The sequence below is a fragment of the Dermacentor andersoni genome, chromosome 7 (genome assembly GCF_023375885.2).
Source record: "Dermacentor andersoni chromosome 7, qqDerAnde1_hic_scaffold, whole genome shotgun sequence".
Classification (NCBI taxonomy): Eukaryota; Metazoa; Arthropoda; class Arachnida; order Ixodida; family Ixodidae; genus Dermacentor; species Dermacentor andersoni.
Genome location: NC_092820.1, coordinates 137846285 through 137861278, shown reverse-complemented (window position 1 = coordinate 137861278; position 14994 = coordinate 137846285). Strand labels below are relative to the sequence as shown.

Genomic DNA, 14994 nt, shown 5'->3' with positions numbered 1-14994 from the left:
TACTTTATCCACTTTTATTATGTGGAATTATGATAGCCGTGGTATCTTACTACACATATATCCTAAGTCTTCCTGAATGCTTTCTCTACTCCTCTTAAATTTAACGGCTCTACGACTACTTCTATGTGTATTGAATCGAATGCATTTTTATATTCTATGTAGGTCATATAAAAGCGTTGATTATATTCTACAGGCGCCTAACTACCTGATGGATAACATGGATTCGGTTCATTGCTGAGTATGCCCTTGTACATGGTACTTTTTTTCGAGCAGCGTGCCCTGCTGCATAGATGTGTATATAAATGAAAGTGTTTGTACTTACGAACTCAAAGTGCCAAAACACACATGAATATGTCCTTCCATCAGGAAGTATCACATCGCAAAAATACCGCTCCTGAAGCTATTAATCGCCAGTGCTGAGGTCAGAACGCTTCCGAGCTACACCGCCGTTATTCAGCTCACCATACATTTCCTGCTGCTTATGTGACACTAATTTTCTCCTACTCACTCGAGTTCATCATTCAAGGATGCCCTTAAATGTTTGCGCAAGTCGAATTTAATAATATTAGAAACCATTCTTCTGAGAAGGCTGTAAGTTGGAAGGGTGTTATGCTAGATTCACGCATACAAACATCGCTGAATTCTTGCAGTGCGGTACTACCCAGCGACACTGCCAACTCGCAGCGCCAAAGTGCTGTCCGATGTCACTGTCAACGTTGAAAACACATGTCTACCACTCCGTTATAATTGTTCATGCAACGCTGTTTAAGTTCCCTGCGCTGCATTCTTTGTTTTTTCAGCCGCAGTGGCGGCCCAGAAGCCCAACTACTACACCTTCTGCTTTTGGGACGGCTTCTCTCGCTGGCGGCCCGAGCCTTACAAATCCACAGTTCGTGACATCCCCGCCAAACTGTGCAATGCAGTCGTGTACTCACACGTGACCGTCAACGAAAAGAATGGCTGGATCAAGCTCACCGATAAGGAGCTGACACTCGGTACGCGTGAATTACTTGTTTCTCTTCGCAGCTCCTGGCTTGTCAACTCCTTTTGGAAAAATTACAGGGTCTCTTAAGACCTCTCTTAAGAGGTGAACGGCGAAACCCTGCTCTTTCTCCTCTTATCATTCTCCTATTCCTATTTGCCTCCCTTCTTTCTCTCCTTTCTTTTAGTCATTACTGCTCACTACTAAGCGTTTTTAGTAATTTGTAATCAATTGTGGTCATTACAAGCCGTCGTTAGACATGTTGGTCATATCATAGTCATGAGTAGTCACTAGAAGTAATTTCCGTCATTATTAGTCCTTACTGGTCATTACTAAGCACTTTAGTCATTTCTAATAATTTGTCGTCGTTACAAGTTGTTGTTAAACATATTGGTCTATTCGGAGTCATTAGTAGTCATTACAAGTCATTAGTAGTCATTATTAGTAATTACTAGTCATTACTAACCTCTAACAATCTCTATTATAACGTTATCATTCTCTAACTGTCACTACCAATCATTTTTCATTCTTTAAACTGTCTTTAATCTGCCTTCACATGGCGTGATGACGCTTCGGCGGACACTCCGGCGGTCAGGTCTGCTGACACAAACTTCACCATGAGCCTAGAAAGACTTTCGCCTTAAAAGGAACTTATTATGCAGGTCCAACGGACAGCCCGCGTGAAGCGAAGCTTAAGTCGAGCTCTTTATGATTACGTTCGCAGTGTAAGACGTCTACGCAGCCCCGTTCGCGAGGACGAATGCGATGGCGCTTGTCGAGGCAGGAATGGTGATGGCAGTTGTGTGCAGAAAGAACTACGACACATATTTTGCTACATTTAAAGATTATCTTCTCCCTACGTCATAGTGGCGCAGGCCCAGTCTAGAGAGCTGCTCTAGAATGGGCCACACGCGCAGTGCCTAATCGCTAAATCAAATAAAATCGAGTAAATCGAAGAATGTGTAAAGTATAATGCGCTATTCTGACAGGTAGACCGACTTTAGGTATACCTGTGAGCCGATAACGTGTGGTGCGGGTTTCGTGTAGAACCTTGTCTTTTATTACGCAGAACCGAGGTTCGGAGGGTTAATTTAACGATCAATTAAATTATGGGGTTTGACGTGCCAAAACTAGGACCTGATTATGAGGCGCGCCGTAGTGAAGGACTCGGGAATAATTTGTACCACCAGGGGTTCTTCAGCGCGCACCTAAATCTTCAGCGCGCACCCAAAAGCACGTGTGCTTTTGCATTTCGCCCCGGTTGAAATGCGGCCGTCGTGGCCGGGATTCCATCCGGCGAAGAGGTGCGGAAGCTTTCTTGCGCTATTTGGTCGATCTGTATACGGTGGTTATAGTATTTTCTTATAGTATTTCTTACGGTGGTTATAGTAGATTTCATTGTTTGTTCTGTAGCTATGCATATAGGAGCATATAGGAGCAAGCATTTATTTACCTGCATTTTTCCCACTGTCTGCTTTAGTTTTCTTTCTGCCGAGTCCCCTCTGCAATGCCTGCATGGCCCTGATGATAAAATTAATAAATTAATTAAATAATTAATTAATTAACAATGGCCAGAATTCACTGCGTAATTGCACGCTATCGAGCTTCGTAACAACAGGGCTCCAAAAATAGGCACATCGAATGGGGTATGGCGATAGCAATTATACCGACATTCGAGGCGTGAAAACACGGAAAAATGCCACCCCTACTTGTCTTTTGTAAAGATCAATTTCATTTTTTTTTTATTCTTCATTTCTGGTCTGTCTCGTCGAGCGGCTGATCTCATCGATAACCGTGGTGCGATTAATGGCATCCGAAGAAATGACGCAGGCCTAAAAGACGGGAAAAATTAAATGAATCGTTACAAAATATGGCTTCGGCCTTCTAATGGGATCCATGAATACTTTGTTTAGCGCAAAACAACAGACACAAGAAAGACGACAGGACAAGGCGCTATACTCAACTCAGTTGAGAGTAGCGCCTTGTCCTGTCGTCTTTTTTGTGCCTGTTCTTTTGCGCTAAACAAAGTATTCATGGATTCGCACCAACTAGCCCGCCAACGCATTGTGTTGTAATGGGATGTTATGGTATTTCTGCATTTTCCATATTCGTGTTGTGTTTAATAATAATCCTTGCGCCATAGTATGAAAATAACTTTTACTAAAACTGTGATAATGTTATTTTCTAATAATGCCTGTCCTTCATTGATCAATTACACTTTCAACGACTTATCCCTGCGCAGGGTCTCGGAATACAAGTATCTTGGCGTCATATTTACCGCTAACATGTCCTGGTCAAAACACATTAATTTCATTTGCACTAAAGCAATCAGTAAGCTCGGGTATTTGAGGCGCAATTTCAACAATTCCCCAAAGGAAACTAAGTTACTAATGTATAAAACTTTAATTCGCCCCCAATCCTAGATTATGCTTCTCCTGACTGGAACCCTCATAAACAGTGCGACATTAACTCCATTGAGAGCATACAACGAAAATATATTAGGTTCATATATCGCCGCTATGATCACCATTTCTCCCCCTCTCGTGCCTTATCTTCTCTGAACCTAACCCCTTTATCCATACGCCGTCACATTGAGTCATTGAAGTTTCTGCATGGCATCGTCAATTTTTCTTATCGTGTCCCACATCCCATATATATTCCTCCAGATATTCCTCGGTCAAGTAGGAGTCACCATAGCCTTAATATTAAGCCTTACTTTGCTCGATGTAATAAATTTAAATGCAGCTTTTTCTTACGTACTAGTGAATTCTGGAACTTAATTCCCGGAACAATTAGGTCACTACCATTAAACGATTTCCTGTTAAAAGTTAACCACACCTGATTTTATGTATTTTCTTGTTGTTACAGTGTATTGACTCATTCTCGTTTTTGTACTGACTCTCAGTGTTGCTGTTATCTTTAATTTCATTTGTGTCATCTGCCTTATTTCTGGTGAATTTTTAAATGTTATTGTTTACTTGTTTCTTGCATGACTTCTTTTTGTCTAACCCACTCCTGCAATAGCCCCACAAAGGGGCTGCAGTATGTGTAAATAAATAAATAAAATATAGATTTATTAGAACTCAGACACTGTATCAAGGTTTTGCGTATTTCCAGGAAGTTGACGAATACGAGGGAGAAAAATGGATTCCACCAAAACGTGCCAATGTTACGTCAGTAGCCACCCACTCTCGGCTGTATCGCTTTCCGCTATCGTTGATTTAGAGCACTCGTGAACGAAAGATAGGAATCTCAAAGCTCTCAGGGCTACGAAACTTATGTCATGAAAGTGCCTCCCGTGTGGTTCGTTGCCACGGTATGTGACCACTCTTTTGCGACACCGATCGCAATCATGAGTGGCATTTGCCCACGTTCTTGCCAACGAGGGTACACGAGAATGCTTAAGAATGCGCGCCCAGACAACCTGGCAATACTTCAGTTGACTAGCCGCGTAGCATTTCCTCCCCTTTGTCGCCCCCCCTCCCCCGCGTAGCATTACTGCAGCAAGTTGTCGCAAGAGGAAGGTATTACCCTGAAGTATTAAAAGAGCTAAGCATAAGCAAAAAAAAGATGTCGATTCTTTCATTTCCCTCCTGACTCAAGGTTTCCTTTAAAAATTCCGCATCATTGGTTATGCGGAATGTGCATAACCAATGATGAATAACCTAGTGGGGCTTCTTTCTTTTTTCACACAGATCCAGAGGCAAAATCGTATGCCAATTCCTTCCTCTACAACCCGATCTGGCTTCTGCCACCCAACAGTAAGTGAACAACTGGCTTTACACAACGTCCTTAGTATTATTGCCTGCATCAACGCTTCGTATTTACCAAGGCTCTTCCTTCCTCCTTGCGTATTGAAAGGAGTCTTCGCCCAGCTTAGGGAGCTCAAAGATCGCAACCCAAAGCTGAAGCTGCTTCTCGCTGTGGGCGGCCCTCACGATCCAGTGGAAAAGTACTGGCAGCTCTTTCCAGAAGTGCACCTCTGGAAGGACCTGACGGAGAGCCTGGCACAGTGGCTCAGGGCGTACGACTTCGACGGCGTCGTCCTAGACTTCTTTTCGGGGTCCCAGTCGCTTCAGGATTCGATACGCAGTTGGGACAACGCTCTCTACATCCATCCGTTCGTTAGGGTGAGAGCGCTTTACCCTATGTAGGTTCATAACAGTAGCCCCACTGAGTGACGTGGACAGTCTGGTGAAGCACAGTGCGGCGAAGACCTGTGTGCCTTATATCGAGTTCGCACGCGTAAGCCTCTGTACTCTTCGCACTGCATGTTCGTCTGCATGTTCTCTCTGTTTTCTCTTCTTTTCCTCACCTCAGCTTACCCTCGGCTGAATAGTGCAGTGGAGAAAAAAACAGTTTCTCCGGCCGAGCTCGCCGGTTTCCTATAATTTAAAATTTTGTCTCACTGAATTCTGAACACTCAAGAGAGATAGCAGTGATTGAAGTTGTTGAAGTTCTTGTACGGAGTCCGTTCTGAATCCTCTAAGCAATCTATGCTGTTGCCCTCCCATCACCCTCGCTAGCCAGCACATGTGATTCGCCCTCTGTTAATGCTTGTGCAAGAGGCAAGCAGCTAATGGTCCAGTTGTAGGAACTTATTTCATTATTTGAAACAGCAAAAAAACAAAGACGATAATAAATTCCCACTTTTCCACGAACCGTTTAACCGCTTATTAACAAGACGAACCACTTGCGGAAACGACTCTTAGATAAGGACAATCATACCTCGAAAGCATCTATCCGCCCGTCTCGAATGGGATGATTGAAATTAAACATAAAATAGAGTGCCTGAACTTATGGGCGCTTGACTTACTCAAAGTAGGTGCTTAGAGAAGAAACAGTGAAAGACGGGAAGGAAGCGTATACTTACTAGATCATGTCCCTCGCTTTCGGGCGTGCAGCAAATCAACTACGGTCTGCAAGAGCATCGCAAGAACTGGAGTATCACATTCACGCTGCCGGCATTCGACAGCACTACTCATCACCTGTTCGACATCGAGAAGCTGACGCAGTGAGTATTCAGGAATGCAGTACACTCTACATGAGGCAAATATCGCCCAACGCCCACCTGTGGATATGTGTATGAATACGACTTAGTATATTGCGCGAAACTGCAAAACTAAACAATTTGCTTTCAGTGAGGAAAACAGTCATGTCTTGATCAACCTGTGACAGAGAGAGGCGAAGCGATGGTTCTCACACAAGCAGTGTTCATAAAGTCTTTATCGTTCGTGAATCCTTAGGCATACCCAGCGCCAGCAAGATAGTTTTGTACAGATACATTGCTAAACGTGATGGTTGCCAAGATGTCCTTGCTGTTTATTACTAGAAAACATTAGATGAATCGCTGCCTCAGAGACAGCTATAGCCCGTAGCCTTTCTACAGAAAATAATCTGCTCGTGATTCGGGGCCACTCACTAACATCTGTTCTCGCTACTTTTCTTATAACTTCTTTCCGGAACCGCCGCGTAATTTCTATAGATTGAACGACATTCTTTCATTACAGTCGCAGTGTCAACACTTCGAGCTCTGCTGTTAAATTGGTTCGCGATAACGCATTTACCTTTACTTCGCGACGTGAGCTCCTTCTGGTCACGAAAATCTTGCGCTTTTCCCGAGCCTTGTCGATCACAATTATATTACCTGACATTTCATTTTCCTCTGTGATATATTTTTTCTGTTCTTGTTCATCGTACAAACTCAGAAAGTGGATATTTCATCACAATGTAGTTTTAAGATTTTAGACGCAAATCCTATTGCAGAAGAGCACCGACATCCTCCCAAAACGTGGCTTTATTTCCTGCTTTCTTCTCGGCTCTTTTCTTTTTTCTTCTCAGAGAAGTCAACTTCTTCTTGGTTAAAACTAGTGACTGCCTGGAATTTCCAAAGGGCGCATTCTTAAACGTAACAAGGACCATGGACATGACCGATGCAAGTATACTTAGCCTTTCTACTCCTTGTTTGTCTACCCTCGTAAACATTGTTCTGGTCTTCAGCGCTGTATATAAATGTGCATAGTTCGCAAAAGCCTGCTCGCTTCTAAAGTCTGGTGCGTGTCACCTAATGGCACTTTGTAAGTCGTGCCTAAAGGATCTCTCATTAAGTGCTGCACGTCGAACTATCACAAACGGACGCTTCCGTTTGCCAAAGTGACGGAGCGTACAGATTGTTTGAAAAATTACGAGTTCTTTAGAACAGCATCCATTTGGGCCACTCGGCGAGGCAAGTTTAGCTACGATGAGGTGACGAGACATCATTGCGATCTACCAGAATTCGTGTACCTCGAGTTCTCATTCTTAGATGCACGTGAAAGACTAGCAGCGTATCACTTCTTAGTCAACGCGGACTGTGTATTTAGTAAGCGTAGAGCAGCGTAACTCAGTACGTGGCCTCTCCAGCCGAGGGATCGCCAAGGCGGGGGGAGGGGGTCGACAAAAGGTGACCGAAAGACGTGCCCCAAGTGGTCGGCGCCTGTGACAGCGTCAGATGCTCAGCAACACCTGCCTTTGATGCGTCCTACAACGCGGACGCGGATAGTTGAGAATTTTAGAAAGGCGGTACTGAAGCCAAACCTACCCGAAAACTACGACCGTTGGGTGACGGGCAATAAGCTCGCAAAGACACGGCTGAGGCTTTTGCACGATGCAGAGTCGGAGGCTTTTATTTGGCTTTCTTTCATTATTTGTGCCTCGCGGCAAATACTCCCGCATAGAAATGATAACTTAGCTGGCCCGCCAAGAACGTACCTCCATCCTTAGATGCGTCCCTAAAAGTATTCGAACAGTGAGGTTCTTAGCCGACAGCATTCAAGAGTAGGGTTCAGGCCGGGGCGAGAATGCAGTGGTACGCAGAGCCACCGATTCCAGGCGTCCTCGAGTACGTCCAAGAAAGTCCGCGAGCAGCGCAGTCGAGAAACGCCTTCGGCGAGCACGATAAATAAGTGACCCAGGCGTCTGGAGGGTAATTTGCGACGACCTGTGTCAAGCCGCTTCCTTCGCTCGATTGACATTACAGCGAGAACAATCACAATTTTTTTCTAAGGGATGTAACACAGCAACGGCGTTTCGGGTAAGCAGCATCAGATTTTTTTTATCAGGCGGCGTGGCAGTAGGTTTTCATACTACATTCATTCAGCGTTACAATCCCACTACATGGCATGATTTTTTCTAAAACATGAAGAATTAAATTTACTCATCGCGGTCACTGAATCGCCATTATATATAGCGAGGGCCCACGACAGCAAAAAGAAATTGAGAAATACTGAACTAATACGCATTGCAACAAGCGCCTCGAAGGGAAAATACGAATATGTAGCCAGAACCCGTAGAGAATGACGCTCACATCAATTATCACTTGTTGCGCTTGGCCTTTACCTAGCAAACGTTCTCTCTTTGTATAATTCTCTCACAAACTTCGACCGTTTAAACAAACCAGCAGTATGCAATCGCATTTACGCATAGCAAATCCCATTTACTGTTTCGTGCTAGCCAATGACACTAAATGTGTTGACTCAGTCAATGCCATAAAAAAAACAAGCATGAGAGTTGTAAGCAGACGCTGCAAAATACGAGAGCCATGATGCCAGTTATGGTAAGAAGCAACATAGCGACAGTCTGTGTATTTCTTCCCCGTGCAGTTATACGATATTCGATTCTTACATCGTAACATAGTGTTGCATAGTGCCCTTGCGACAAATCCTGAAACGCAACACGTTTCCCTTTGTCTTGCAGATCGACAGAGCGGAGCTCATAGTTGAGAAAGGTGCCCCACGACAGCGAATAGTGCTCGACATCCCGCTGTCCGGTCGAACGTACACAGCGGTGGCTCAGCCTTCCGGCACTCACATAGTGTTCCCGGGTCACGCTGGGCCCTACACGAAGCTGCAAGGTTTTCTCGCATTTTTCGAGGTAATTATGCAGTGTAGCACACACATCGAGTGGGTTAATGATGCTCTGCAGTCTTCCATCTACCAAATCAAATGAATGTTGTCATGGTGCTGTGAGCAGAGTGACAACTACGACGATGACAAGTGCTGTGAAGTACACCATGCTGCGTTTTCTAGACCAAACGGACATCTTGGCTGCTTCGCGAAACTTTGTATAAAATCTCTACATTTGCATGCATATTTCTGCCTGCGACAATATCGTATTTCTTTTTTTACCACGAGGAGGTTACTACGAAGGAGGAGAAGGAGGAGGAAAGAAAGAGGGAAAGCAATGACCCAGAAATGCATTTGTTTGGCTCGAGGGGACGGGAAAGAGGGAATAGAAAAATGAGATAGAGAGAGGTAGGAGAGGGAGGAAAGCCGCGGAGAGCTCGCGCACGTACGCGCAGGGCCCCAGCAAGTCAAAGGCGTTCACATAGACCGGTCGCCCTCAAGAAAGACAAAAGTGCTTTCAGAGCTTTGTGGGCCGACCAGCGATGGGGACGGTAGCATGTGCGCGGACAAGGGCGATCGTCCAGTCGTGGCAATGCGATAGATAATGTTTGTCTTTCCGACTGAAATCGATGACAGTGGCACAGTAAACGTCAGATGTTATCTTCCACGCCGCAGACGTCGCATGCACCACTGTCGGTAATTGCAATCAAAGTAGTGTACGCCTTCATGAAAGCCACTCCCAACCACAGCGGGTACAGAAGCGATGACTCACGTCGGTGAAGCCCAGGTGGAGGTTGGAGCTGGAGCGAAGGGTTCAGCTCGTGCGACCAGATGCGCCTTATATTTGGAGTGTTCCAGTATGTTAAAGCGAGTTTGCGTGCCAGGTGACGAAGCTGCCTTGCAGCGTCTGACTTGGAAAAAGGAATGGGATCGCCGTGTTGTCCTTGATGCGACTCTCGGGCAACTTTGTTTGCTTGATCATTTGCATGGATCCCGCAAGGGCCAGGTAGCCAGTGGAAAATAATTTTGCGGCCTTTCTGTTTGACGTCGTGGTGAAGTTTCACAATTTCATACGTTAGCTGTCCGAGAGCTCCACGTTTGAGAATTGATTGCATGCTGTGTAAAGACGGTCTCGAGTCGGAAAACACAGCTCACGTACCAGGAGTCTCCGTTTCAATAAATCAAAGCGCACTGCGCAGAGCTGTGAGTTCTGCAGTGGTGGACATCGGGACATGTGACGTCTTGAATCGCAGTGCTATTCCTCTCGTCGGTATAAACACAGCACCGCCAGAACTGGTCGATGTAGTCTATCCGTCAATAGAGATGTGTACGTGGCTGCTGTATTTATCATACAACAGGGGTAAGCTCAATTGGTTCAGTGCAGACGGTGGTAGATCTGACCTTTTCTGAGGTCCCGAAATTAGGAGGTGTACATCAGGATTGCACAATCACCATGGAACAGACCCCGACCTTGCCGCAGGTGCGTACCCCAATGTAAGTGAGGCATGATATGCACTGACAGTTGTGCTAAATGACGTGCGGGGTCTTTCCCCGGTAAGTGCGGCGAGGTGGTGGCAAGGGGCCTGGGCAATGTGCCTGACATGTGCGCGCATTGTCTCAACGGCAATTTGCGCCGTGATTGAATACGAAGGAAAGCTGCTGCGGCGAGTATTTTAGCGAACTGACAGTGACAGTGCATGGCACAAACGTTTTACGGGATTGCTAACACGCCTCCTATGTTCACCCAAAGTAAAACATTTAAGGTAAATTATATATCAAACAAAGATTTACAATGGGTGTGTAACACGGATGAAGAAAGAAAGGTAAAGTGTTTAAAGTGTTACTACAACCTGCAAGAGCTGGCTGCTCGTAGAAAGAAATAAAAAAGAAAACAACGCATTGTGTTTATTCGGACTGGTTAATTAGGTATGTACAGAAAGCGCGCGCATTTGTCAATGCCCAAATTCACAAAAATTCACGTTTGTGAATACGCTTTACCATTGGCTGTCCGCCTTCGCTAATATTGTGTCCAGCATGAAGATTGGCTCAGGCTTTCTCTTACGAACAATTCTGGCGTAAGATATTTTCGTGAATGCGGGCACAGGGCCCTTTTTAAAGAAGCTTCTATTATATGTAAGTGCCATCGACAATTGTCCGACACCGCATCAATCGTATCATTATCGAAACGATCGCTGTCATTAAAGGCAAACGACTGAGAACCGGCCAGTGTGGAGATGCTGTTGGATAGAACCTAAGTGAAAGGCACTTTGTGATTGCCGGCTTTTCAACCTTGCTACGCCTGTAGCGCCAACATTCACAGGGCTTAAGATCTGTGAAAGTGTTTTCTCATCAGGGATAATGAGATTGCCGAAGCGAAGGCTAATCACAAAAGCATACCGTGTGCCCCAGCTAACGCTAGCCAAGCTGTTCAACTAAAAAAAAAGCGGCCGTGGCTTAGCTTGGTTAAGCCTGGTGATTGCGAAGCAATAGTAGCGCCCCTGGTGAGAGGAGCGGGAGTTAGGCCGCCGTTGGTGGCTACCGCCTCGCCTCGCGACGGCGTGAGATGGGGCTCCGTTTTTACACAGCTGGTGTGACGTCACACCGACCGTAGCGCCCCTGGTGAGAGGTGCGGGAGTTAGGCCGCCATTGGTGGCTACCGCCTCGCCTCGCGACGGCGTGAGATGGGGCCCCGTTTTTACACAGCTGGTGTGACGTCACTCTAGGTCACGTGGTGTGACGTCACGCAGCGAGGTCACGCTAAAGGTCAATGGTGCCTACCACCACCTCGCCACGAAACGGGCTGAAGTGCGACCTAAAGTAGTATTGCTTCGCAATAAAAAAAATTTAAAAACACGATGCAAAGTACAATTATAAAACCTATGTGTTCGGTCCGTGGATCTCTGATGACTGAATGCCGTAGGCGTTAAAATCCTGTATTGCACCGTGTCTTTTTTTTTATCTTCTTTTTTCGCTCAACGGCATGGCCAACGTTAGCTGGGACACCTTACATACGTATATGTGCTTGCTTAAGGAAATACATATTTTCAGTCTATATAGTTCATATTTTCAGAAGTGTACACCGTAGGCCTCGAAAAAAGTATCGCACACTTCTTCAAAGCACTGAGTCGAAAACGGAGAAAAGCAGTGTTTTTAAGCTGTGGCACTAACCATGTGGGAGCTCATGTCACCATTCCACAAACATTTATTGCGCTTTTTATCATTGTCCAGTGAGCATCTCACCCATCAGTCAGCCTTTAATGAAGTCTATAAATGCAACTGCGGACAGTTTTGAAGGCTTTCATTTTGCAATAGACGCTAAAGAGCTGTTGACCTCCGACTGCAGTGCAGCGGCCAAGTTGGATGCATCGTCATCAGAGCCGTAAACTGCAATTTTCTTTGCCATGCACTCAGGAGCACAGCAGGAGATTTCTTTTTTCTGGTGTGAGAAAGATATTTACTGTATTACTAGTCAAGAGCTGCCGCAGCCCCGTCGAATACGTCTGTCAGCCTGTCATAGCGGAATGTATTTCCACAGCTGGTCACAGTCTTTTTGACACAACGACTCTTAATTGCTTCTTAATGACGTTGATAGTTATTGCACGCCTCCCGTCTTCCTACGACAGAGCCTGTCCGAAACTATGCTTTCGCAACAGTGCGGACAATGGGGCTCGCGTTGGTTTGTCGCGGGAACGCGAGACGGACGGGAGCATTGTGTGCGTCAGCCCGCGTCCACCTGGTGCTCCTGCACTGTAAATATAGTCGGTCTTTGCCGCAATGCGCAAGTGGTTTGTGACGTAAATCTTCGTCGTGCTTCGAGACGTACTCTGTCATGATCCTTACACAGATCACCTTTTTTGCCACTCTACGATCTCGTGAATGCAGTTGTGCAGCCACATCAAGGCCGGCTGGAAGCGGGAACGCTTCGGTGAAGAGGCCTGCTCGTTCCTCAAGCAGGCTGATCAGTACGTGTCCTACGAGGATGACGACAGCATACGCCGCAAGGTAAGCCATGTTTGGAGGCCCTTCGCGGCAGTACCAGCGAAGCGTTCTTAGTATAAAGTGCTTTCTTTTCTTTGTACCCTTTTCTTATATATGTAAGCGAATGTTTAAATGCCTACCACTCTGCGACGTCTGGCGTGGATGAGTCGGTCGGTCGGATTCTTGCCGAGCAGGTTCAGCGGGAATTTAAAAAACTGTCTATTCGTCAAAAACATTAACATGTCTTCGATGGCGGATCTCAAACGATAGTCTCTAGGCACGATAGCCCGATGCTCCGCTGCGCGAGACACGACTAAAGACCTCACCGAGTCGATTGTTGTGTCATGCCGTTTCGTCTTGTCAGCTCACCAAAATTTCGCTCACACCGAAACCCACAATGCGCGAGGTTTAAATGATTTTTTTGAATAATCGCTGCCTTGTTTATGTATCTGTCAAATCGTGTTTTCATAGAATCGGCCGCATACTCAAATGTGTCCTGGTCCATAGCTAAAAGTGCTGCAGACACTCTTGTTGGCTTCGGCGACCTTGGGACATTAGCTGTCCGATAGCTGAGTGACACGTTAGCTGTAGCGGTCAAGCCCGCGGAATAATATTCTTAGTCATGTTGCGCTACCGGAGAGGTAGCCTCGGCTGTTGCCTTGACAAAGCTATAGTTCGCGTGTAGCGCCAATGCACGCCGCATCCGCACTGTAATCGTTGGCCCAGCTACGACGACATCATAAGAGCATCACGTGGTAAAAGGCCCTTTTCGTCACTGATAAGGAGAAGGCAACTGACTGGAACGGCAACTGCTCGCACCGCCGATGGAGGCGGTGCGAGCACCCGCGTTAATATGAAGACACTGTGAAGGATGAAACGTGGTCAAATGCCGTTTCGCTGTAGCGCAACTACAGTACATGTGCACAGAGGGATAACAAGACAGACAGAAAGCGCCAACATCGAGAGAGAGAGAGAGAGAGAGAGGAAAGGGCAAAGGCAGGGAGGTTAACCAGAGAAAAAGATCCGGTTCGCCAACATCGAACAACGACTTGTTTGTTGCAAGTTAGCTTAATAGTTGAACTACCCCGAGGGGCCTTCATGAGGACGACGTACCAACGAGCCTGAATCTCAAAAACGAACGAGGTCATATGAGCGGTAACCATGATGGCTGCTCGATCGGATATCAACCACTTGAAACGGAAACACTCTAACGGGTGTTTCCAACGAACAGTGCGGGGTCACCTGTTGTACCCAAACGGGACCGTTGCAACCCCTCCAGGTTCACCATCGCGTCCACGGGACCTGTAGGGTGCGTGTCTCCGCGCCGCACCTTTGTTCGCAATGGAAACTCCGCCTCTTGACAGTACAAAAAGCAGTTAAGGAAAATTCCGCACTAGGATGGTTGGTTCGACTTAACACTGTTGCGCAAAGCGACGAAGGGACAGAACTTAAGCGAGAAAACAACGCACGACACCTGAGCGCAAACTATCAACTCGTTTATTTTTCAGCAAAGTTAAGCGCAAATATAGCCTGCACGCATGCGCAGGGATGCTCTTCCCGGTCTACCTACGCCCTCTGTTGTCAGTCATTATGCTAATCTCTTTATTGCTGGTTGAAATAGACGGCGCGCTGACATATACAACATGCGGAAGCATACGACATCAAGATAGACCCACAGGGCTCATGTGTAAGCGCGCCGTCTATTTCACTCAGCAATAAAGAGATTAGCATAATCACTGACACTAGAGGGCGTAGGTAGAGTGGGAAGAGCATCCCTGCGCATGCGTGTAGGCTATATGTACGCTTCGTTTGCTGAAAAATAAGCCAGTTGATAGTTTGCGCTCAGCTGTCGTGTGTTGTTTTTTCGCTGAAGTCCTGTGCGCTCTGCGCAACAGTGTCAAAAAAAAGCCCCTACTTACTTACACCAAAGGTTACGCGCGCGCGCAGATGACTCTGCAGTTTTACGTTTCCTGGAATCCTAATTTCTTGCGTTCAGGGAAAAAACAGACGTAATGTAACTATGGACATGATTTACAAACATTGTTACCATTTTGCGAAGAAACCTTCATTCCGCCAAAGAAAAAACGCACTAACAGCGAGTGCCCGTAACTCGTGAAATAATCCAACTAAAAGTAAGATAAAACGACGGCG

At 46.1% G+C, this 14994-nt stretch overlaps 1 protein-coding gene across 4 annotated transcripts in view; it reads left to right on the top strand.

Moving 5' to 3' along the window:
- Positions 1-14994, top strand: part of LOC126534502 (uncharacterized) — a 34347-nt gene that overhangs the window by 1157 nt on the left and 18196 nt on the right. For all 4 annotated transcript variants that reach the window (XM_055072321.2, XM_055072319.2, XM_055072320.2 and 1 more), the window contains exons 3-9: positions 801-995; positions 4678-4743; positions 4844-5112; positions 5887-5996; positions 6824-6917; positions 8717-8893; positions 12748-12867. In XM_055072321.2, the coding sequence (XP_054928296.1) occupies positions 801-995; positions 4678-4743; positions 4844-5112; positions 5887-5996; positions 6824-6917; positions 8717-8893; positions 12748-12867 (1031 nt within the window). The remainder of the gene's footprint in view (positions 1-800; positions 996-4677; positions 4744-4843; positions 5113-5886; positions 5997-6823; positions 6918-8716; positions 8894-12747; positions 12868-14994) is intronic.